Source organism: Hyla sarda, chromosome 1 (assembly GCF_029499605.1).
Source record: "Hyla sarda isolate aHylSar1 chromosome 1, aHylSar1.hap1, whole genome shotgun sequence".
In the NCBI taxonomy this organism is placed as follows: Eukaryota; Metazoa; Chordata; class Amphibia; order Anura; family Hylidae; genus Hyla; species Hyla sarda.
In genome coordinates this window covers 462,086,114-462,110,908 of record NC_079189.1, presented here as the reverse complement: position 1 = coordinate 462,110,908, position 24,795 = coordinate 462,086,114, and the positions used below count along the sequence as shown (strand labels likewise).

The 24,795-nt window shown below is 40.9% G+C and overlaps 1 protein-coding gene across 3 annotated transcripts in view; it reads right to left on the bottom strand.

Annotated features, from left to right (window-relative positions):
* The window catches only part of MLXIP (MLX interacting protein), a 77,584-nt gene that overhangs the window by 7,343 nt on the left and 45,446 nt on the right, over positions 1-24,795 (bottom strand). For all 3 annotated transcript variants that reach the window (XM_056534955.1, XM_056534968.1, XM_056534963.1), the window contains exons 3-13: positions 22,769-22,854; positions 17,753-17,842; positions 16,450-16,491; positions 15,411-15,570; positions 15,059-15,148; positions 13,207-13,322; positions 12,456-13,050; positions 6,873-6,967; positions 5,226-5,406; positions 4,265-4,377; positions 2,556-2,657 (exon numbers count right to left, since the gene is read on the bottom strand). In XM_056534955.1, the coding sequence (XP_056390930.1) occupies positions 2,556-2,657; positions 4,265-4,377; positions 5,226-5,406; positions 6,873-6,967; positions 12,456-13,050; positions 13,207-13,322; positions 15,059-15,148; positions 15,411-15,570; positions 16,450-16,491; positions 17,753-17,842; positions 22,769-22,854 (1,670 nt within the window). The remainder of the gene's footprint in view (positions 1-2,555; positions 2,658-4,264; positions 4,378-5,225; positions 5,407-6,872; positions 6,968-12,455; positions 13,051-13,206; positions 13,323-15,058; positions 15,149-15,410; positions 15,571-16,449; positions 16,492-17,752; positions 17,843-22,768; positions 22,855-24,795) is intronic.

Genomic DNA, 24,795 nt, shown 5'->3' with positions numbered 1-24,795 from the left:
TGCAACCATTCTACCTTGGCCCAGCCTATTCAGTCATAGGACCAGGGCAGTGACCAGAAATGTTGTCCTTGTATAAAAGCAATTCGATCACACTGTAACATTAAAGGGGTACTCCGGTGGAAAACTTTTTTTTTTTTTGTTAAATCAACTGGTGCCAGAAAGTTAAACAGATTTGTAAATTACTTCTATAAAAAAAAAAAATCTTAATCCTTCCAGTACTTATTAGCTGCTGAATACTAGAGGAAATTATTTTTCTTTTTGGAACACAGTGCTCTCTGCTGACACCTTTGTCCATTTTAGGAACTGTCCAGAGCAGCATATGTTTGTTATGGGGATTTTCTCCTCCTCTGAACAGTTCTTAAAATGGACAGAGATGTCAGCAGAGAGCAATGTTCCAAAAAGAAAATAATTTCCTCTGCAGTTTTCAGCAGATTATTAGTACTGGAAGGATTAAGATTTTTAATAGAAGTAATTTACAAATCTGTCTAACTTTCTGGCACTAGTTGATTTAAGAAGAAAAAAAAATTTCCACCGGAGTACCCCTTTAAACTACCAAGTTGCTTTGGAAACAAAATGCAAGGCCCAAATATCTGGACATTTTTTTTTTATTGCAAGGAGTACATTAAAGGAGTACTCCGGCGCGCACTTTTTTCCTTTTATCCCGTCCGGGCTGCAAAGTAAAAGAAAACACACATTCTCTTACCTGCCAACGAGCCCCGGAGCTCCAGTACACTCTGGTACAGGTGTTCGGTCCCCGGGCTGTATTCTTCTTACTTCCTGTTAGCCCGGCACGTCACACGGAGCTTCAGCCTATCACTGGCCGAGGCGGGAAATCACTGCAGCCGGTGATAGGCTGAAGCTCCGTGTGACGTTCCGGGCCAACAGAAAGTAAGAAGAATACAGCCCGGGGACCGAACACCTGTACCGGAGCTCCGGGGGCTCGTTGGCAGGTAAGAGAAAGTGTGTTTTCTTTTATTTTGCAGCCCAGAAGGGATAAAAGGAAAAAAGTGTGTGCCGGAGTACTCCTTTAACCCCTTAAGGACGCAGGACGTAAATGTACGTCCTGGTGAGGTGGTACTTAACGCACCAGGACGTACATTTACGTCCTAAGCATAACCGCGGGCATCGGAGCGATGCCCGTGTCATGCGCGGCTGATCCCGGCTGCTGATCGCAGCCAGGGACCCGCCGGCAATGGCCGACGCCCGCGATCTCGCGGGCGTCAGCCATTAACCCCTCAGGTGCCGGGATCAATACAGATCCCGGCATCTGCGGCAGTTCGCGATTAAAATGAACGATCGGATCGCCCGCAGCGCTGCTGCGGGGATCCGATCATTCATAACGCCGCACGGAGGTTCCCTCACCTTCCTCCGTGCGGCTCCCGGCGTCTCCTGCTCTGGTCTGTGATCGAGCAGACCAGAGCAGGAGATGACCGATAATACTGATCTGTTCTATGTCCTATTACATAGAACAGATCAGTATTAGCAATCATGGTATTGCTATGAATAGTCCCCTATGGGGACTATTCAAGTGTAAAAAAAAATGTAAAAAAATGTAAAAGTAAAAGTAAAAAAAAAAGTGAAAAATCCCCTCCCCCAATAAAAAAGTAAAACGTCCGTTTTTTCCTATTTTACCCCCAAAAAGCGTAAAAAACATTTTTTATAGACATATTTGGTATCGCCGCGTGCGTAAATGTCCGAACTATTAAAATAAAATGTTAATGATCCCGTACGGTGAACGGCGTGAACGAAAAAAAATTTAAAAAGTCCAAAATTCCTACTTTTTTTAATACATTTTATTAAAAAAAAAATTATAAAAAATGTATTAAAAGTTTTTTATATACAAATGTGGTATCAAAAAAAAGTACAGATCATGGCGCAAAAAATGAGCCCCCATACCGCCGCTTATACGGAAAAATAAAAAAGTTATAGGTCATCAAAATAAAGGGATTATAAACGTACTAATTTGGTTAAAAAGTTTGTGATTTTTTTTAAGCGCAACAATAATATAAGAGTATATAATAATGGGTATCATTTTAATCGTATTGACCCTCAGAATAAAGAACACATGTCATTTTTACCATAAATTGTACGGCGTGAAAACAAAACCTTCCAAAATTAGCAAAATTGCGTTTTTCGTTTTAATTTCCCCACAAAAATAGTGTTTTTTGGTTGCGCCATACATTTTATGATATAATGAGTGATGTCATTACAAAGGACAACTGGTCGCGCAAAAAACAAGCCCTCATACTAGTCTGTGGATGAAAATATAAAAGAGTTATGATTTTTAGAAGGCGAGGAGGAAAAAATAAAAACGTAAAAATTAAATTGTCTGAGTCCTTAAGGCCAAAATGGGCTGAGTCCTTAAGGGGTTAAACATGTTAAATAGCAGGGTGTCCGCTTATTCTTAGAAACGGGAATTGTACCGACTGCGGCAAGGGAAAGCCAATTGTCGGTTTTCTCTTCATCTGGTACGTTTAGTGTAATAATCAGTATTGAAGCCATCTCTGTACATATACAATACACCGCACACACTTCTGTGTAGAGGCTTTACTTACCGGTCTGTTGCTCGAGGACACAAAGCTGTTGAGCGTGTTGAAGGCAAGTTTTATATTAAACCTCCTCTTCTGTTCTGCAGAAATATGCTTCAATCTTTGAGTCTGAAAGGAAGTAAAAGGTTCGAAGGTGTTAGAACTTGTCATTTCCACTAAGGAAGCCCAAAAAAAGGCATTTAGAGGAGGATTCAGGACAAGTTATCAGTAACATCCTCATCAGTACAGTATCCTGCGCATATTTGAAGCTGCTGAATTCAATGTAAACTAATTGACAACTTCAAATCTGAAGCTTCAAACCCTGCACATCAAATATGCACAGCATACGGTACGTGTCAATAGTTCCTTAAAAAAACAGATAATACATAATTTAATACTTCTGAAGTCTTCCACAATCCAGCGATAGGTCCTACCTGCCATCTTCCTTATCCATACATGAATATGAACCATCCGTCCTTTTATGCAATGTGTTAACACTGTATCAAGAATGGTTTTTTTTCCCCCTAACACAAAAAAGCCGCTCACCAGTGTAGTCCTCACCCTTATTCTTTCTCGCCCCTCTGCAACTCTGTTCCCTTTACTTTCTGTGGGCAGTCCCAGTGTAAACATGTGACCAGGAAGCAGCTGTAGTTTCCCAGAAGGGCATTGGCGTTTGTCCCTTAAGGGTAACTTCCATGCAATGCAATGGGATTTAAAGGGTACCTATCAAAAAATCTTTTTTTTTTATATGTTAAAAAGTTATTTCTAATAACTTTGTAAATATATGTTTATAAAACAAACAAAACAAAAAAATGATAAAAAAAAACATTTTAAACTTTGGAAAACCCACCACGAGGGGGCTCCAAACATGTCCTGGCCGCTAGATTTCGGACTAATGCTGCTGGCCTGGCATGGGTCCGAAATCTGAATGCAGCCGGGACACGTGACCAGCACAACGCTGCTGCCTGTCCATCAGACCGGCGGGAGCGAGCGATGTGCCCGCAGCAGCAGCGGCGGACATAGCCAGCAGACCGGCTGGAGACAGGTGACAGCTATGGAAGAAGTTCTTAACTTCTCCCAGCTGGACTGCAGCTTCTCCACTGCTTCTTCTCTGCTCCGGACACCAGCAGGAACCGATCCCCGTCCCCCCACCCCCCAAGCAGGCTTCCGTGACGTCACCCCTACTGGGGCACCCCCACATAGTCCTGCCGGCAGGTCACTCTGTGAGCAAGGAAATAGGTGAGATACAGAGCTTTTTAAAGCGCTTAATTTTCTACAATTTTTTTTAAATTTAATTTAAATTAAATTAAAGAACAGGGGGGGGGGTGTTCGGTGTAGTTAGGGAGCATAGCCTAAGTTAGTTTAGGATAGTTTAGTTTATTTAGTGATAGGTACTCTTTAATTTCCCCTAATTTGTATACCTCTACCATCCCCACCACACCTTGTGTGTTTATGTGATACTTTGGGACATATTTCAATAAATATATTTCTATATACCGTATTTACATGTTTGGTGTGCCTTTGCCAGTTGTATCAGGTAGGTTTCTTAGGTAGGTCCTAGGATACAGAAAGTATACTTGACAATTCTTTAGCTTCTCATTATCCAATGAATAAGACCCGCACATTGTTCTATGTATATAGGTGCTTACTTTTCTGAGTATAAGGAAATACAGGCTTTCCAATACAACAAACAGTATATTCCGAGTGAAAACAAACATTCAGAGTTCCCAATATACCTTGAGTGCAGAGCTTTGACGGTCCGCTGTGTTTTTTCCTGAGCTATGTGGTGGGCTAAGGCTGTGTTCAGATGCACACGGTGATCCTTGCCTTGAATTCTGACAGTCTCGGCCTTAAACACAAAAAGACAGAACTTATGATTAAAAAATACAGATAAGACCAACTCCTTCAATAAGTCATTTGTTCTTTTTCTGACCCGGCAGATGTACTCTTATCTGAGAGCAAATATCTCCGGTGACCAGTGTTTCCCCTATGTCACAGGGGCAGTCTACAGTGGGAGGGTCAGATGTCATAGCTTCCACATACTGGGTCACACCTAAAATTTTAGGCTTTTGTATAGGCCAGCGTTTCCCAACCAGGGTGCCTCCAGCTGTTGCAAAACTACAACTCCCAGTATGCCCGGACAGCCGTTGGCTGTCCGGGCATGCTGGGAGTTGTAGTTTTGCAACAGCTGGAGGCACCCTGGCTGGGAAACACTGGTATAGGCTTTAAAAAGAACCCACTGTCATGTGTATATAGGTTTTACTAAGCCTGAACACACCTATTTAATCAGCCTGTATTAGGATGTGTATAATAACTAGAGATGAGCGAATTTACAGTAAATTCGATTCGTCACGAACTTCTCGGCTCGGCAGTTGATGACTTATTCTGCATGACTTATTCTGCGTAAATTAGTTCAGCCTTCAGGTATTCCGGTGGGCTGGAAAAGGTGGATACAGTGCTAGGAAAGAGTCTCCTAGGACTGTATCCACCTTTTCCAGCCCACCGGAGCACCTGAAAGCTGAACTAATCTATGCAGGAAAATCCATCAACTGCCGAGCCGAGAAGTTCGTGACGAATCGAATTTACTGTAAATTTGCTCATCTCTAATAATAACTCAATGGAAAACCAATATACAGTAGAATAACTGATATCCTACAATTAAATACATTATAGCAAGGTGTATTCTCCTGAGCTCACAGGATGAAGGAGACGGCACAGAGCTGCAGCTGTGTGAGGGGGTCATCTCTCTCTTCACCAGGTTATCTTGAGTTGGACTTGGAAAGATTCGAGAAACAGCAGATTGGGTCTTCGGGCTGCCCTGAGATTGCTTAGTTGGTCCAACAAGAATACTCCGATGAAACTCTGTCATTCCAGAGGCCTGTAAGATGGAGATCTACCAGTAGATAGGTGATCTACAAACAGTTTACATACTTTACATCCTCAGCGGAAGGTCTTGTTAGCTTTCCGGTACAATATATACTCCGTGCACCACCATATGTGGGTACTAGCTAAGACAAACTACAGAGTGCTAGAGTAAACTATTAAGGAGACTTATTCTTTTCAAAACGCATGGCTTTTATATGAAAAAAAAATGTTTAACTTACTTTTGCTTACATGCGACCTATCAAATAGTCACACGACCTTGATAAATAAAATCGCACGTAAGCAAAAACTGGGAAACCTGCTTACAAAAGCATTTTTTAAAGCAGAAAAATTATGTTAATAGCCGAAGTACTTTATCTACCATTTATTACCAGTAGCGTTGCTAGAGAGTGAGAGGCAGGGGAGGAGGGTTGGGGCATACCGCATCGGGTGATACCCTGACTGGCACTAAATAGCTGTACTCCAACTATCCCGCAACAACCCATTCACCCTCCTCAGAAATTAAAAAATTATTAAAAACATACTATGCCGCCCCAATAATATCTGTACCCTGGAGGCTTTTTTGTTTAAATTTTTAGCCCGCATTTTGTGACGTTCGTGTCTTGCGTCGCTGCGCTGAGGCCAGACTTTACGTCAGGAAGGAAGACAGCGGAGCACCAACAGGCACATAAATAGTGAAGCCTCACACACAAAAATAAAAATCTTCTAGGTACATTACCCAAAATGTGCATGAAGCTGTATTACTGTGGATGTTTTTTTATTTATTTATTTTGAGAAAAATTTTAGTGCCACATATGGGTCATTTATGTAGTCTAAAAATTCTTACACAATTATTTTGTACCTTATTCTATTTTAAAACACATTAATTTTAAAATTTAGTGGGTACGCCAGCATGTACGTGTCCTAAAATTAACAAGGTGCGCAGTGTGCATTTTCAACCTTAAAATTAGAGTTATTAGTCATATAATTATTTTCTCTTTAACATTAATGTAGTAGCTTTGTTTCATGATGCAGAACAAGAACAGTTGTTATAGTGGGTGTTAATGTCCTTTTCTGCAGATGTATGCAGTCTCTGTAAGCCAGGTTGGACCTGGAATACATATGCAACTTTTAAATGGAGATGCGACTTTTTTCTACATAAATAGCGACTATCGCATTTGATAAATACATGAACACTGCAAAGTATAAAAAAATAAAAACTACGTGAGCAGATTCCAGAAATGTGCTTTGGAATAAGCATAAATCAAAAAGTCGCAGCATGTATAGAAAGGTCGCACGTGCAACTTTAATTTTATTTATTTACTTTTTACGCAAAAAAATATTTACTACGGAGCTTGATAAACCTCTTTCTAAATCTTTACGAGTACATATTTCTCCAGTATAGTCACAGTAGTGTTTATAAAAAATGTATATAACAATAAAGCAATTCTATAAAGTCAGTAATGGAAAACAGCTTCTTACTCCTGCGAGTCCAGCTGGTGCGATGACAACATTAGACTGTGTAATCCTCGGTGCGGGAGATACGATTACAGCTTGTGTCTGACCTGAAAAATGTGCTGAAAGAGACATGAGCTGTCAGAATCTAGGCCATAGAACACCTACAGTAAACTCTTATTTGCGGGAGCTAGAATAGCCCTTTACATTTTTTCAGTCTAAGTAAAAAAGACGGTAAAACAAATTTTCCAATACACAATTCTACACAGATCACAAGATCTCATGGGAACCTCCATTCGTTCCTTCCAGTTGATCCAAGTCTTTCCTGGTTCTGTGATGGACACATGGGTGCTCTGCTCACTAGAAGACACATCCATGCACCAGACCAGATGACCATAATCTCCTGCGTCACCAGCAATATACAGGTGTTAACGCCACTAGATGTTCAACAGAACACATTTTTCCATAGCAATTCAGTCTTTCCAGTAAATTATTTAGCATAATGCTACAATGTAGCAATATCAATGTGTTTACATATCTCTGTAGTAACAATACACGAGCCATGTTTTTTGTGGACGGCACCTAAAGAAAGCAGGTAAAGCATCCTCCAGAATTAATGGTTCTGTATCCAAAGGTAATGTAGATCGAGACAGCCAGGGGGAAAGAATGTTATTTCAGCAGATCCAGTTGACTCACAGTATAAAACTGCTTTAAAAGGGGTATTCCAGTAAAAATAAATTTTTTCATATAAACTGGCTCCAGAAAGTTAAAACAGATTTGTAAATTAATTCTATAAAAAAAATCTTAATCCTACCAGTACTTATCAGCTGCTGAAGTTGAGTTGTTTTCTGTCTGACGACAGTGCTCTCTGTTGACACCACTGTCTGTCTCAGGAACTGTCCAGAACATAACAGGTTTGCTATGGGGATTTGCTCCTACTCTCATCAGAGAGCACTGTTGTCAGACAGAAAAAATAAATAAAAAAAATAATCTAACTTTCTGGAGTCAGCTGATATGGAAAAAAAAAAATTTATTTTTTATTTTTACTGGAATACCCTTTCAAAGCATCTCTTATAAACTTGTTTGAAAAATGTCATTAAACCCTTTTAAGACCAGGCCACTCTTCTCCCTTACATGCAAAACTTGGTATAACAGCTCGCACCCTCAAACACCTAAACACGGACAGGGCTGCAGCGTCTCCAACTTGGCACATTTTGCAATAGTATAGTGCAAGAAGGAAGACGCAGCTTCTTAGGTGCTATTAAAATTAACTTTTGCTTCATCCAACAAGTGTTAAAGTACAGGACAGATAACGCCAACATGTTTCTGGTCTTCAGGACTCTTTGTCATGGCCATGATTAAGGGTCCTGCTGACCCGAAACTTATCTGAGTTATCTGTCCTGTTCTTTTTATCACTTGTTGGAATTAAGCAATAAAGTTCATTTTTACCGCACCTAAGAAGCTGGATCTCCCTTCTTGCACTATTCCTCTCCTTTAATGACCAGGCATAGTTTCTTTTGGTTTGGAAAGCTAGAACATGTTTTCTCATTCAGTTCAGTTGTTCATATAACCTTTCTACATTATACATTTGGGGAATGTATTGATTAACAACTTCTTTAATTTTCTCATTTAAAATATACACAGTTCCCCATGTTAGCCTAATTCAGTGGGACTAAAAGCAAGAACAGTATACTATCCAAAACGTGAGTCACTTATGTGCCAGCTTTACGGACTTTCAAAACATCCCACAAGAGAAAAATGTAATGTCACCACAATGCAAGTGCCATAACTATTCTTCCATGTAGTAAGTAGTATTTGGATTTTTCTTTTGCAGGACAAAACATCTAACCATTCTGTAGTATATAAAAGTATAAGCAAAAAAATAAATAAAAAAACAATAAGCAATGACCGTTTTTGCTATTAAAAATGCAATTTAAAATACCATTAACTGTATTGTGTGGGTTTTTACGATTAAAGTGATTTTAATATTTTAGATAAGTCTTTGTAAAGTCATGTGCAGGCCAGCCAAGCCATTCATGATTACACAGTTACTTGTTTTAAAATTACCTTTTCACATGTCAAAAGTTAAGATCGTTCAGGGTCTGAGTGCAGAGAACCCTCTGGTCGCTAGTTATAGCTGGCAGCGCACTTCAGGCTAGATGCTCAGTCTGAATGATAAGCTCTTATAGTCTATGGAGCTCATCTGCTGTAGTCAGATGGCTAGTAGAGATGAGCGAACTTACAGTAAATTCGATTCGTCACGAACTTCTCGGCTCGGCATTTGATTACTTTAGCCTGCATAAATTAGTTCAGCTTTCAGGTGCTCCCGTGGGCTGGAAAAGGTGGATACAGTCCTAGGAGACTCTTTCCTAGGACTGTATCCACCTTTTCCAGCCCACAGGAGCACCTGAAAGCTGAACCAATTTATGCATGATAAGTCAACTGCCGAGCCGAGAAGTTCGTGACAAATCGAATTTACTGTAAGTTCGCTCATCTCTAATGGCTAGCAGAGTAGCGGAATGAAGCCACGCGCTTACCACTGCTATAACCAGCAATTTGACTCCCAGCACAGAGACCCCAACCAATCCTAATTTTTTACATGTCAAAAGTAAAATTTCAATGACAGTGATGCTTTAAGCTAGCCCTGATATCATAAACTCCCACTTTTACCATGCGATATTGATAGTAATGAAAGATTACAGTAAAAACTTTAAATTCCTAGAAGCCTAAAGACATTGCTGTACTTTGTATTTACCACTAGGTGTCCCTGTTCACCTGTAAATTTTAAAATCTTTCCTCTTATCTTAGATTAACTTTAGGTCAGCGTCAGCTACCTTCAGGCTGGTCCTACCTACAGGGGCAAACTACCAACAGGTGGGTCCTACTTAGGCTGCTTTCACACTATAAAATTCATCCATTTTAAAGATCCGTTTGATGTTCCGTTATGAAAACCCTGAAAATCGGCCATTAAACGTCCGTTAGAAAATCCCATTATAGTCTATGGGATTTTTACATTATCCGTTTTAATGCGTTATAGTCAGTTATTAATAACTGACGTTACTTTGTGAAGAGAGAATGAACGGAAGATATAATGCATGCACTATTCCTCCCGTTACTATCTTCCGTCACAAAATAACGTCCGTTATTAATAACGGATTAAAACGGATAATGTAAAAATCCCATAGACTATAATGGGATTTTCTAACGGACATATGGGATTTTGTAACGGACGTTTAATGGCCGATTTTCAGGGTTTTCATAACGGAACAAACGTATCTTTAAAACGGATGAATTTTATAGCGTGAAAGCAGCCTTACATGGGTCAAACAGCAAAAAAAAAAGGGAGGGGGGGGTGATAGGTGTGTCCGACAGTAAACTATTTTGTAGAGGTGTGCCCTAAGCGACAAAAAATGATAGGAAACACTGCTGTGATTACCACAATTTACGATTCAGGATGTCTAATAAAGAACTGAATTGTAACCAATGAGAAGGTTGTTTACATATCAGAAAGCTTCAGCAGGAACCTATTCAGATCAGTCAGCGTTGCAAGTGGGAAAAGAAAAGGGGTCACCAGGGGGCCTTATTTAATATATGTAATATTGACATTGCAGTAAAGTGATGGTCTGAAATGGGTGGTAGAGTTGATTATGCCATTTAACGCCCAGCTTGTTTTGCGCATAAGCCCTGTTCTAACTAGTAGGAAACATGTGGGGTGTATCTGAAAGCCCATCTTAAGTAATTAGTATAAAAACAGGAAAATAAAGTCACTATTGCACACTAAGGGTAGGGTCACACGTAATGGATCCACAGAGTATTTCACGTTGTGGATTCACGGATGACCGACCCTAGAGTGTGCCACCTGCTGTGCCTACTCGGAGCAGTAATCCGCCACTATGAGCAGATACAGTACACTGCGCGGCGACGCGCAGGTCCCTTTATGTCTGCTCATAGCGAAGTATTGCTGCTCCGAGCAGGCACAGCAGGTGGCACACTCTAGGGTCGGTCATCCGCGGCTCTGCAGCGTAAAATATGCTTCAGATTTGTTACTTTGACCCTACCCTAAAAATGGAAAAACTTTAGCAAAACTGATATAGAAAGGACTAGTTGACTGTAAACTCAACTAAAAGCAACCAATGGAAGAGAACTGCTACAACCAAAGCATTTTAGACCATACATGGAATATCGAGGCATTTAGAAAAATAGTCTCTCTTTAAAAGAAAGACTAATTGTTTTTATTTCCAAAACACTATAATAAATTTAAAGGGTACTCTGGGGAACTAACCCTATAGCCCATCTTTTACCTCTCACCAAACTATGTATTTGTCTATATATATCATTCAGGTGTAAAGAGCAGTTTCCCTCTTTCAGCTGTCACTTACATGCAGGGAGTGAGAGAAAAGTCATTATCAGATCCAACTTGTCTTTGTGCAAACCCCTCACCGAGACTAGCCCCCCCACGCCCACCCTCCTGGAAGACAAACACCACGTGATTTCTGTCTAGGGCCCTGGCTTCACAGCCACATCACCCCCTTTCCTCCCTGTGTGAGGATCTTGCTAGTAGAAAAACAGCCCAGTCTCCTCAGTACATTGGGGAGATTTATCAAAACCTGTGCAAAAAGAAAAAAAACTTACCCAGTTGCTCATAGCAACCAGAGTGCTTTAATTTTGCAGAGGCCTTTTTAAAAATTAAAGATGATGCTATGGGAAACTTTCTCTGGACAGGTTTAGATAAATCTCCCTCATAATTATGCTCTTTGCCTGCTGTAGATCTAACCACTGACTGCTGCCAGTCTCATGATTTATTGCTTTTGGGGGGGGGGGGGGGGGATTGAAAGAAAAGACATGACAGTTTGTGTTGCTGACTGTGTTTACAACAACACAGCATGCACACAGATAAAAGCAATCGGCTGGCAGCCATTTCAGAGTTGCACTGACTGCAGGGAGTTAAAGTCTGGGCTAAAAGCAAGGAAAAGGAATATTCACGGAACAACAGGGGCCACAGGAGCTGGGAAAATCACAAGTATAACTAGAGGGGACACAGAACAGGTATTGTGGTGGCTTTGGGGCATTTTTTTTTTATTTTTCTTAACCTCCCCAGACCACCAATTTAAGGCTCTGCTGCATTAGGTTGCTATGGGTAACAATGTCAGTTTTTTTTTCCTCTCACCTTTTAAATCAGAAAGTTGATCAAGGGGTTTGGTATAAGTGCAACATTTGAAGTTAGAAGAATTTTACCCCCTATAAAGAGAAAAAAGGTAGATCCTATTTTGCAGGGATTTTTGCCTTCCTCTGAACATTACTTATCATAGGCTGGGTTCAAATTGTGCTTATGCAATACATCAATGATATCCATCAGCACCCTGCCAAGAAAGGGATGACGTCATTGGTCCAAACGTAGTTACCTAGTAACTATGTTTATGCTGCTTTCTTTATACGTTAATATAACAGGACTCGTGCTCGGTTTACCACAGTAATGTCGTCTGTCATTTTCCAACACAGACAGTAATGGCAAGCAATAGTAGGAATTAGAAAAGGAGCTGCAAGTGAATTGTATATAAACCATGAAAAAGGGATTTCTAGTCAGATTTACATAGATGTAGGTAATCTTACCAGGAGTAAATAGCAAGGACACAGTCTCTGGCTGGGGGGCAGGCACGATTTTCTGAGGCTGCTTTTTCTTGGCTCCAGAGTTGGAGATAGTAAAGTATGTATTCGAATGAGGGGCATTTTGCTGAGCAACCCCTGCAGGTTGCAGTGAAATGTTACAAGGCACTTGTTGTTGAGTTGCAAGAATGAGGTTCTGGCTCTGGCTGAAGGTAGTTGCAGAAGGATTATGGGTAAGTGTAGCCGAGGCTGTGTGCGTGATAACTGAGGAGTTACACACTGGGAACTTCTCATTGTCCGGGGTAACAAAGGAAGGCTGGGATGCCAGGTGAGGATTTGGAGGCACGGCTGGTGGAGCTGAAGGGGTATGGAAGATCGTCACTGGAGGGGGGAAAACTGGTACGAAGCCATGCTGGCTGCTGATAGCAGTCTCAGAGTTAAACTTGACTGGCCCCTGGACAGTAGAGATGCAGCCTAGACTGGATGCTCGCTCCCTTCTCCCTTCAGGAACTCTAGGGAGGATGGAAGGAGGGCCTGGGGACGGGATTAACTCTTCATCAAGATTCACTGGTGCAAGGGAGCTTGATGGCAAAATAGGAGGCTGTAACAGAGAAAAAAGTAGAATGAGTAACATTTTAAGTCCGTATCTAGCAAAAAAAAAAAAAAATATGTGGATGATCAGCCGGTTACACAATAAATCTATTTACTAAAATATAACTAAAAGAATAAAAAAAAAATTAAAAAAAATGTATCTCACCGCCAACGTGGGATTACAGGAACGCAGAACAGGGTCAGGCAGTGGAACGGCAGGCACAGAAGAAGAAGAGGAAGAACTAAACGAAGTAGATGACAGTACTTTGGAAGAGAAAATATCTGCAAAATGGAAAGAAAAAAAAAAGTGAATTTCGAGTGGCTTGAGACTAATAAACCTATTACTAACAAAGTAGAGTATTGGTAAGATAAGTTGCTAAAATACCCAGGTTTAAGCTTTCACAGATCTGATCATCAAAAGGGACCTATAAGAGCCCCTGACGGGTTTCATTCTTCACAAAACATTGCTGGGTTGTTTATTTTTTTCACCCCCTTCTTCAACAGCTAAGAAACTATGTGCACAAATTGCCAAATTGCCTCAGCCAACTAACCAGTCCACATTTATTACCTTCAAGGGTCAAGGCCTGGGGGGAAAAAAAAAAAAAAGTGGGAACAAAATTTCCACTCAAGGGCTAGTCCTGCAGGACTCCTGCTAAGGAACACTGTTCCTGCTGTAAAAAAAAAAAAAAAAAAAAAAAAAAAAAAAAAGTGAAGCAACTTAGTTGCCACACTTTCCAGCAGGACTTGAGCCCAGATTATCTTTATTGTGCCCATTACTATTTTAGCAACAATAACGGCATCATTTGAAATAAGCTCACATTTCCTCCCCACGAGGATGCCAGCACATCAATACTCATGATGTAAAAGAGAAACTACAGTCCTACTGTTTGTTTTTCCCCTACAAAAAAAAAAAAAGTGTCAATAAATAGACAACTAGGTGTTAACATTCCTCTTGACAATGAGATATATCTTCACGCTCGAACAGTCCAGTTAGTGCGGACTGTGTAAGGACACCTCCTACTTGTAAAGGGAATGGTATGTCCCTGTCAATTTGCTTATACAGTTCCAGGAGGAACAACAGAGGGGGCAGCACAACCTATAGTTTTAAATACTGATGACCCAATATTATTCCTTAGGAACTTGCTACAGCAGACAAGTCAGGAGATCTGACAGGTCCTTAAGTTAGTTGAGCATGTATTCCTTCCTATACGGGAGAGTCCCTGTAACTTACAAGACCTTTTTTTTTTCACATCCTCAAACTTCACCCAGGGATTGTTTGTCATCATTGGACAGTTATGAGTTTTATTTCCCTGTTCTACCCGGCGTTAATAAAACGATCCTGTAAATGAATCATTGTTGAACCAAGAAGTGCGTTAGGGCACATTCTCAGTCATATTGCTGGGCTGCAAGTCTATTCAGTGGACAAAAATATCCCCCACAATACAACCTGGAACAGCAACACAGAAAGTTCCCCTATGTAAGAGTTGTTAAAGAAACCTACACAAAAAGAGTGAAACAGAAAGCAGCCACAGGGACCGCATCCCCATCTGAACCCCCAATCCCCATGATTACTTAGACTACTTACCACAATTCCAAAATGGTAGAGAGGCTCGTATTAACCAAGTGACCAATGACTCGAGCTGCCCAAATAGCACCTATACCCACAGTGCCAAAAAGGGGAGATGCAAAATATAGAAGTTGGGGCTCAGAGTCTTGAGGCTTACTTACTACAATTCGTCTGAAACGTGTCAGCGGTTCAGAGTAAACCATAGTATTGCGGGACCCTGCTCCCTACATCTGCCCAGTGCTGCCCATGGTATGGTAACAGGTTCCGAGTAGTGACAATTCAAAGTAGACAAGCGCAACCAAACAGATCTATATGCCACTACTACATCTATTTATATACAAAAATAAAAGCAGCACCACAATATTGATTCTGTCCTCAATAGGCACCACCACATCCCCCTTGCTATTTCTGGCATGAGAGCATTGTTCTCCATAGTTGCACAGCCACTTACCTGGAAAGGATTCAAATGTATCCATTAGGTCTAAGTTGGGCTGCAGTGGAAAAAGTTCTGGTTGGATCATATCTGCATTCCCTGCATGTGCTGTAATTAATAGGACAGGATTAGCAGACATTCTTCCTTTTAGAATAAGTGCTTGTTCTTTAACGAATACAGAATGCCTATCTTAAAGTTGAGCAATTCACCAACGGGTATGGTTTGTGCGCCTACACACATTTCAAACAAACCGTTAAATTCAATCTTCTGCTTGAAATCTTTGTATAGCTCTGCAGTAAGTAGCACACTGGACCAAAAATGGAGTACAAGTTGAATCCAGAGCACTGAGGTAGCTTCAGTAGACACTTACCAATCTCTTTTGGGTTGTGCTGATGAGAATAAATAGTAGAAAATAAAGTGTCACTGAATTCTGCCATAAGCATCTCCATGTCCAGAAGAGGCTCCTCTTCCATCGGCACTGGAGATTCTCTGCCATCCACAATGGTATGCCAAAGAACAACATCATCATCCTGCAAGACAAGCAGAAATACCTCTTTACTAAAAAGAAACGGCCAACATAGGAAAGGGTTACAGGATTTCAGTTTATTCTGTTGTGTTATATATACGGTAACTTATAAATTGGCAGAAATTGCCATTTTCATTTTACAGGCATGGATACCCTCGGCCTTCAGGAGCCAAAGGCTGGAGTTGGGAGACACTGGTCTAGAGGTACAGATACAATTCCACTGCTTATTAGTGGTAGCAATAAGCTGGAATATAGAAGAGATTAGGTATTTTCCATATAAAATGCATTGACTAGTTTGATTTCCCTTCATACGATTACTGTATATTGCCAGGAGTAAAAACCACACTTTCCTGAATAAAGATCAACACAGCAGGTTTCTGTGCAGACATTGAGCCAGCAAGGAGTGAAGCAAGAAAAACTACATACACTAGTTAACAATACAGGCGGAGAACTCCTAATAGCTAGCGCTAGATAGTAATTGCTATAGATTACATTATCTCCCAACTATCAATAAAGAAGAACGGAACAAAAAGGTATTTTTTGAAGATTATATCTAAAAAACTGTAAAAAAGGTGGGAATCCTCCAGCACTGTAGGACATTTGGGTATTCTGTCAATAAATGGTGATCATAGCTATCAATTAGACAAGAAATTGATAATTTATGATGGGGAAGAAAAATAAATAAATAAATGCCGCTATCCAGCAACTTAACAAGACTTGAAGGCCAATAGTTTTGGTGTCAGCCTTGAAAAGGAGGCTTGAAGCAGAGAGGATGTGGTAATATGTTCCTGGCACATGTCAATGCATTCTTCTCACACTCTCCCACAGCTCCCAATGGTTTATTTAGATAATGCACTGAATAAGGAAAGTTAAAGTTGCTCACTTTGACCAGACTGGAGAGATCTTCATCTTTGTGCTTTTGTAACTAAATAATAAAAAAAAAAAAATATATAATAATATTCACATGTGGTCGGTCATCAATTACTTCTAATCCCCAGACATTTCTCAAGACATGAACACTTTCTTGGCACATAAACAGGTAACCCATTGTGAAATGAACTGCTCAGGGCAGGCAGAAATAATAAGCACTGATTGACTGATGCCAAATTATTATTATTATCTTATACCTGGCATCAGAGCGCCAGGCGGAACCTGTTGAATCTATTCTTTAGGACATGTCATTTAGATTAATATATTGCCAGTAACACAAAACTACCAATAAATCATGTTTGTAAAATGTAACAGCTCATTGATGACCAATACAATCCTAGCAATTAAAAAAAAAAAAAAAAAAAAAAAAAAAAAGTCACAGCATTTACCACTTTAGGACACATTCACATGCAGCAGATTGGGTAGAGAGACTTCGGAAACTGAACAAATCTATTCTGCACATCTGAATGTGGTTGTTTCTGTAGCAAGTAAATGTACTTCCGAAAGCCCTATTCAGATGTATAGAACAGCCACGGAAGGTTCTACAACAAACCTGCTGTAAAATAATCAAACTATTGATACATAAAGCACAAAAGTTACAAACATTTAAAAACATAAAATATGAAATCAATATCAAAAGATGCAACTCCGTGATCACAGAGGCAGGAAGGTAAACCCGTATTGGTGAAACGTTGGGTCACGGAGGTCTGGTGCACACATTCACTTAAACCACTAGGTAATTACCTTTATGCACTTTTCTTTATATACAGTATATTCTTTTAGGATCTCAGCTTATAGCTTGTCATTTATTATCAGGTGAACCCTGTTTTTCTTTGGCACTCACTAGAGTATGTACCTTGGGATTGATTTCTCCAAGTTCATTTATTATATTTACCATGGGCAGTTAACCCCTTATGGGTTTCCGTTTTTACAGATATAGTTGTATGCTATTAAAAGGCTGTTGAACCCCCATCAGACCCCCTTCCTGCCTCTGTGATCACGGAGTTGCATCTTTGATATCGTTTTCAGATTTAGGTTTTTGAATGTTCGTAACTTTTGTGCATTTATTTATCAATAAAGTTGGAGCATTTTTCATTATTGGGTCTATATACGCTTTGTGGTGTAACCTAAACTAATTGGCGTAGGATTACGTTACACCTTAGGGGACTTTTTTGTGTTTTAACAATCCTGCTGTGTTAAAGTATACCCTTTCTGAATTTAAAGGGGAAAAAAATAAATAAATAGACAAACCTTACCCTTTTCTTGAAGTAGGTCCTCCACTTGTGATACTCTCTCACCACTATCTCTATTCTTCTTTTCCAATACTTTCCCTCTGTTGCAATGGCCTATGGTTGGATGTATGATAGATTACTTTGTTATAAAAAGACATACAGATCTATAAATAAGGGCAGTTATGGGAACTACACATCACATCTGGTTTCAATCCCATTGTCAATAGATACACCACTTCATACAAATCTTAGGGCTAACTATTAAGGCTAGGTTCACACTGCTGTTCTCAACCTGTTCTGGGTCTGCGCAGTTTTTTTTTTGCTGTACTGTTCTATATTTCCCGTAGTGACTGTGCCTTGTACAGCAGCTCCGTCCCATTCATTCCAACTACTAAAAGAACGAAGCTGTTCCCTGAAGAAACCCTTTTACTGAGCTGATATGGATGGTCTAGCTTAAAAATAAAATAAAAAAACAAGAAAATGGACGGGCACCACTACAATACCAATTAATGGGTGCGATAAGTGGCTACATATGAACACAATGAATGAAAAAGGAGATATATAATAATGCACACCACAAATTATCAAAAACAAAATGCAATCTTTATTGTACACACCATTATAGCACAAACATTTAAAACCACTTAAAAACCATATACAAAACATGGTGGAGGATTGTAATCCTACTCTACACAAACTCCCTAGTGGGTATAAATTACCTAATGGGAGGGTAACTGAAATATGACATCAGCAACAAAAAACGCTATGTGTAACGCGTAGAGACCGATCCCAAACACACAATACTGAAGGGCATGAACATGAAAGCAAAATGAAACATCATACAGGTGCATGCATCAAGTGATATGTAATGGAGTAAGCACCAATAGCCCATGCAACAACCAGTCCCTAATGCCCGACTACTAGACAAGCTAGTAGCATAGTGAACAATGACAGGGATACCCTCAACAACTGGGGTGGGCACAGCTGCTCCCCCCGTTCTGCTGCCTTTGGCGGCAGCTTCCTCAGGAGTCACAGGACTCCCGAGGAAGCTGCCAGAAGAAGCGCATCATTGTGCGCGAAACCTGCCGGCAGTCACCTCTGAGCGCCTTGTCAGCCCGCCTGGTGGAAAGCTCATGAGAGGCGAGCCGAGTGACCCATCTACCGTGGTGAGTGCAGGATGCCTATCCTAATCTATTATTGCCATTATTGATACCTACTTTACATTGTCCTAGCACCATCGCTGGTCATTTTGACTGGTCTCCTGTAGTGTTGTCCCATGGTCCATTTCTGAGAGCTGTGGTCGGAAGGTATTGGTGCCGCTTGGACCTCTCTTTAGTGCTTGCATCATTATACAGTGGCTAGCTTTTCTCTCCTTTTTATTCATTAGCTTAAAAATACGTCTAATTTTCACACTGCCCTGAGAGCTCCTTTAACCCCTTAAGGACCAAGTGTTTTTCTGTTTTTTGCACTTTCATTTTTCCTCCTTACCTTTTAAAAATCATAACCCTTTCAATTTTGCACCTAAAAATCCATGTGATTGACGTCATTACAAATTAGAATTGGTGGCGCAAAAAATAAGCAGTCATTTTACCCAAAAATCTATGGCGAAACAGGAAAAAAATAAATCCATGGGCAACAAAATTGAAGAAAAAACACCATTTTGTAAATTTTGGGGGCTTCCGTTTCTACGTAGTACATTTCTCGGTAAAAATTACACCGTATCTTTATTCTGTAGGTCCATACGATTTAAAGGATACTCTACTTATATAGGTTTGATTTTGTCGTACTTTTGGAAAAAAAAAATAATTTGTCATCTTTTGACCTATAACTTTATTTTTCCACGTACGGAGCAGTATGAGGGCTCGTTTTTTGCAGCGTGATCTGAAGTTTTAATCTGCACCATTTTTGTTTTGAGCGGACTTTTTGATCGCTTTTTATTCCTTTTTTTATGGTATAAAAAGTGAACAAAAATACTCTACTTTGGACTTTCAAAAATTCCGGGGATAAGATGTCTATGGCTGAAATACCCCTTTAACCCCCTTAATGACCACGAGCGTATATTTACGCCGGGTCCCGTTATGTGACACGCTTCGTACCTGCTGGGTCCCGGTTGCTAATACCGAACATCGCCGATCGGGCTGATCTCCGGTATTAACCCTTTAGACGTCAAAGTTGATCACGGCATCTAAACCGGGAGAAAATACTGCCGCATAGCACCAGCGGAGGTGTTCGGGACCGCCGTGGTGAAATTACACCCCGAACAGCTGAGAGCACAGAGGGAGGCGCCTTACCTTGCTCCTTGCTGTCCAATCGTCAATTGATTGCTCCATGCCTGAGATCCAGGCTGGAGCAATCAAGCACAGATTACACAGATTAATGCTTTGCTGTGGCATAGCATTGTTCAGTGTATGCAATCAAAGGATTGCATGTAATAGTCCCCTATGGAAGCTAAAAGTGTAAAAAATAAATAAAAAATAGTGTGAATGTGATTTAACCCCTTCCTGAATAAAAAAAAAGTTTAAATCACCTCCCTTTTCCCTTTAAAATAATAAATATATGTAGAGATGCACCGAAATGGAAATTTCAGAACCGAAACGAAACCGAAAAAAAAAAAAAAAAATGTCCGGCCGAAACCGAAAATGACTTCTCCCCGTCTTCTGGTAAAATGCAGCGCTCCGCTCATTAGATTAGATTGCCAGGTCCCCCACATTAGGTCGGGAGTTCCCCCGCAACAGTAGGCAGCTCCCCCGCAACAGTAGGCAGCTCCCCCGCAACAGTAGGCAGCTCCCCCGCAACAGTAGGCAGCTCCCCCCGCAACAGTAGGCAGCTCCCCCCGCAACAGTAGGCAGCTCCCCCCGCAACAGTAGGCAGCTCCCCCCGCAATAGTAGGCAGCTCCCCCCGCAATAGTAGGCAGCTCCCCCCGCAATAGTAGGCAGCTCCCCCCGCAATAGTAGGCAGCTCCCCCACATTGGGTCAGCATTTCCCCCACATTTGTAGGCAGCTCCCCCCACAATATCAGGCAGCTCCCCCCAACAATATTAGGCAGCTCCCCCCCCCCCCCCCACAATATCAGGCAGCTCCCCCCAACAATATTAGGCAGCTGCCCCCCAACAATATTAGGCAGCTGCCCCCCAACAATATTAGGCAGCTCCCCCCCACAATATTAGGTCAACAGTTCCCCCATAATAGTAGGCAGCTTCCCCCCACCCCACAGACATACAGCTTCCAGCCATATACAGTGTATGGCTGGAGGCTGTATGTCTGTACTGCTGCCCACACAGTGTTCCGATCACCGCTCCTCCGGCCCAGGGTCACATCTGCTGCTATGGCCTATGGACCATAGCAGTAGGTGCCGGGACCGGAGGAGCGGTGATCGGAACACTCAAGATGACGCGGTCACTTACCAGGCCCCGGCCAGCGCGCGTTCTCCTGCAACAATCCTGTGTCTCTATGGTTGTACGCATGGGACATCAGTGACGTCCCGTGCGTACGACCATAGAGGCGGAGAAGCGAGGGACCGAAGGAGGATCGCAGGAGGACGCCGGGGAATGGCGAGTGACAGGCGGACATCCTTATGTCCCGAAAAGATTTTGCCGGTCCGGGCATGCTGGGAGTTGTAGTTTCACAACAGCTGGAGGCCCCCTGGTCTTTAGTATACAGTATTAGTTTTTATATGCTCTGGCCGGCCCCCGCCTGCAGCCACACACGGGAGCCGGCCCGGGCACATAAAAAGAAGTATTCATATCCTGGAGAGCACAACCCCCCCCCCCCCAGATGTTGCGCCCGGCCCCCCCTGCACCCCCCACGAGTGCCTCTGCCACTGGCAGTGTTTGTAACTTGTGCTGTGGGCGGGCAGGGGAGGTGGGTCATTATCGGCACATTTTTTGTTGTTTCGGCATTTTGCCGAAATAGCTATTTTCGTCCGATATGTATCGGCCGCCGATATATCGGTGCATCCCTAAATATATGTAAACAAAAATATGTGGTATTGTCATGTGCGTAAGTGTCCGAACTATAAAATTATAATGTTAATTTAAACCTCATGGTCAATGGCATATGCGTATAAAAGAAATCCAAAAGTACAAGATTGTGTATTTTTGTCACTTCATGTATGTGTGTGTGTGTGTGTGTGATGTATATAATCCAAAAAGTCCCATCAAAACAATCATGGCACCAATAAAAGCTTCATATCACTGTGCAAAAAATGAGCCCTCAAGGGTTTTGTAACATTTTTTGTTAAATGTGCCCATTAACCCTCCTGTGGATTTTTTTTTTTATATATTGCATCACCATAATTATATCCCCTGCGAAAGACTAAGGAAATCCTGAAAACATGACCTGTTGATGGTACTTGAAATACACATCATAGATGATCAAGAGAAATGTCTACTACTCTATTTTCATTTGGCTACTTTAGGGTAGAGTGCAAAACGATGGGGAAAACTTGAATCTAGAATTTTAGCACAAGGCCCCAACATAAAATTGAAGGCAAAAAAAATAAATGTATACAATATATATATATATATATATATAATGCAAGTGAATCTTTCCTAGTGCATGGTACACACTGACCAGCCATAACATTAAATCCACTCACTTGAGAAATCAATGGAATAACAATGGCCACTGTCAAGGGGTAAAATAACATAAGGCAGCAAGTGAACACTCAGTTTATGAATTCGAAACAGAAGAACATGGGAAAACATAAGAATGTGATGGTCCTGTGACTTTCCCCCAAATCTCAATAGACTTTAGCAGCGCTGGCAAAAAGAACAAAACAAGTCTGATCTTCAAACTCACAGGACATGAGGATCTGCTGCTAAGCTCTTGGTGCCAGACACCACAGGGCACCTTCAGTAATCTTTTGGAGTCCATGCCTTGAGGGGTAAGAGCTGTCTTGGTGGCATAAGAGATCTACACAATATTAGGTTTCAACATTATGGCTGATCAGGGTATGTCAGAATTGCAAAGATGGAACAGATTAAAGAAATGTAGTCTTTGGCACACTGCCCCATTATAAAACACTGATACTTTTATACCTCAGGTCTTTTATGCTCGTCAAAATCTACAGATGCGTCCAATGGGGTCACAAAATGGCATACTGGGTTCTGTCTTCTCTCTATATCTGGTAGATGCAAAATAAATCAATATAAAAGGAGACTGGGTTAACTTTTTTTTTTAAATACAGATAGTAACAGACAGAAAGATCTTAACCCCTTAAGGACCCAGCCATTTTACACCTTCGGACCCGGCCATTTTTTGAACATCTGACCACTGTCACTTTAAACATTAATAACTCTGGAATGCTTTTAGTTATCATTCTGATTCCAAGAATGTTTTTTCGTGACATATTCTACTTAAACATAGTGGTAAAATTTTGTGGTAACTTGCATCCTTTCTTGGTGAAAAATCCATAAATTTGATGAAAAATTAAAAAATTTAGCATTTTTCTAACTTTGAAGCTCTCTGCTTGTAAGGAAAATGGATATTCCAAATATTTTTTTATTTTATTCACATATACAATATGTCTACTTTATGTTTGAATCATAAAATTGACGTGTTTTTACTTTTGGAAGACACCAGAGGGCTTCAAAGTTCAGCAGCAATTTTCAGATTTTTCACAAAATTTTCAAACTCACTATTTTTCAGGGACCAGTTCAGGTTTGAAGTGGACTTGAAGGGTCTTCATATTAGAAATACCCCACAAATGACCCCATTATAAAAACTGCACCCCCCAAAGTATTCAAAATGACATTCAGTAAGTGTTTTAACCCTTTAGGTGTTTCACAGGAATAGCAGCAAAGTGAAGGAGAAAATTCACAATCTTAATTTTTTACACTCGCATTTTCTTGTAGACCCAATTTTTGAATTTTTACAAGGGGTAAAAGGAGAAAATGTATACTTTTATTTGTAGCCCAAATTATCTCAAGTAAGCACATACATCATATGTCTATGTAAAGTGTTCGGCGGCCGCAGTAGAGGGCTCAGAAGCGAAGGAGCGACAAGGGGATTTTGGAGAGTACGTTTTTCAGAAATAGTTTTTGGGGGGCATGTTGCATTTAAAAAGCCCCTATGGTGCCAGAACAGCAAAAAAAAAAAAAAAAAAAAAAAAAAAAAAAAAACACATACCACACCGTTTTGGAAACTAGACCCCTTGAGGAACGTAACAAGGAATAAAGTGAGCCTTAATACCCCACAGGTGTTTCACGACTTTTGCATATGTAAAAAAAAAAAAAAAAAAATTCTCATTAAAATATGTGTTTCCCCCCAAATTTCACATTTTTGCAAGGGTTAATAGCAGAAAATACCCCCCAAAATTTGTAACCCCATCTCTTCTGAGTATGGAGGTACCCCAAAAGTTGACCTGAAGTGCACTACGGGCGAACTACAATGCTCAGAAGAGAATGAGTCATATTTGGCTTTTTGAGAGCAAATTTTGTCGCATTTAGGAAGCCCCTATAGTGCCAGGACAGCAAAATAACCCCCACATGACATACCATTTTGGAAACTAGACCCCTTGAGGAACGTAACAAGGGGTACAGTGAGCATTTACCCCCCACTGGTGTCTGTCAGATCTTTGGAACAGTGGGCTGTACAAAATTTTTAATTTGCACAGCCCACTGTTCCAAAGATCTGTCAGACACCAGTGGGGTGTAAATTCTCACTGCACCCCTCATTACATTCCGTGAGGGGTGTAGTTTCCAAAATGGGGTCACGTGTTTTTTTTTTTTTGCGTTTGTCAAAACCACTGTAACAATCAGCCACCCCCTGTGCAAATCACCTCAAATGTACATGGCGCACTCTCCCTTCTGGGCCTTGTTGTGCGCCCCCCAGAGCACTTTGCGCCCACATATGGGGTATCTCTGTAGTTAGGAGAAACTGCATTACAAATTTTGGGGGGCCTTTTTTCCCCCTTTTACCTCTTGTCAAAATGAAAAGTATAGGGCAACACCAGCATGTTAGTGTAAATTTTTTTTTTTTTTACACTAACATGCTGGTGTAGACCCCAACTTCCCCTTTTCAAAAGGGGTGAAGGGAGAAATTGCCTAACAAATTTTGGGGGGCT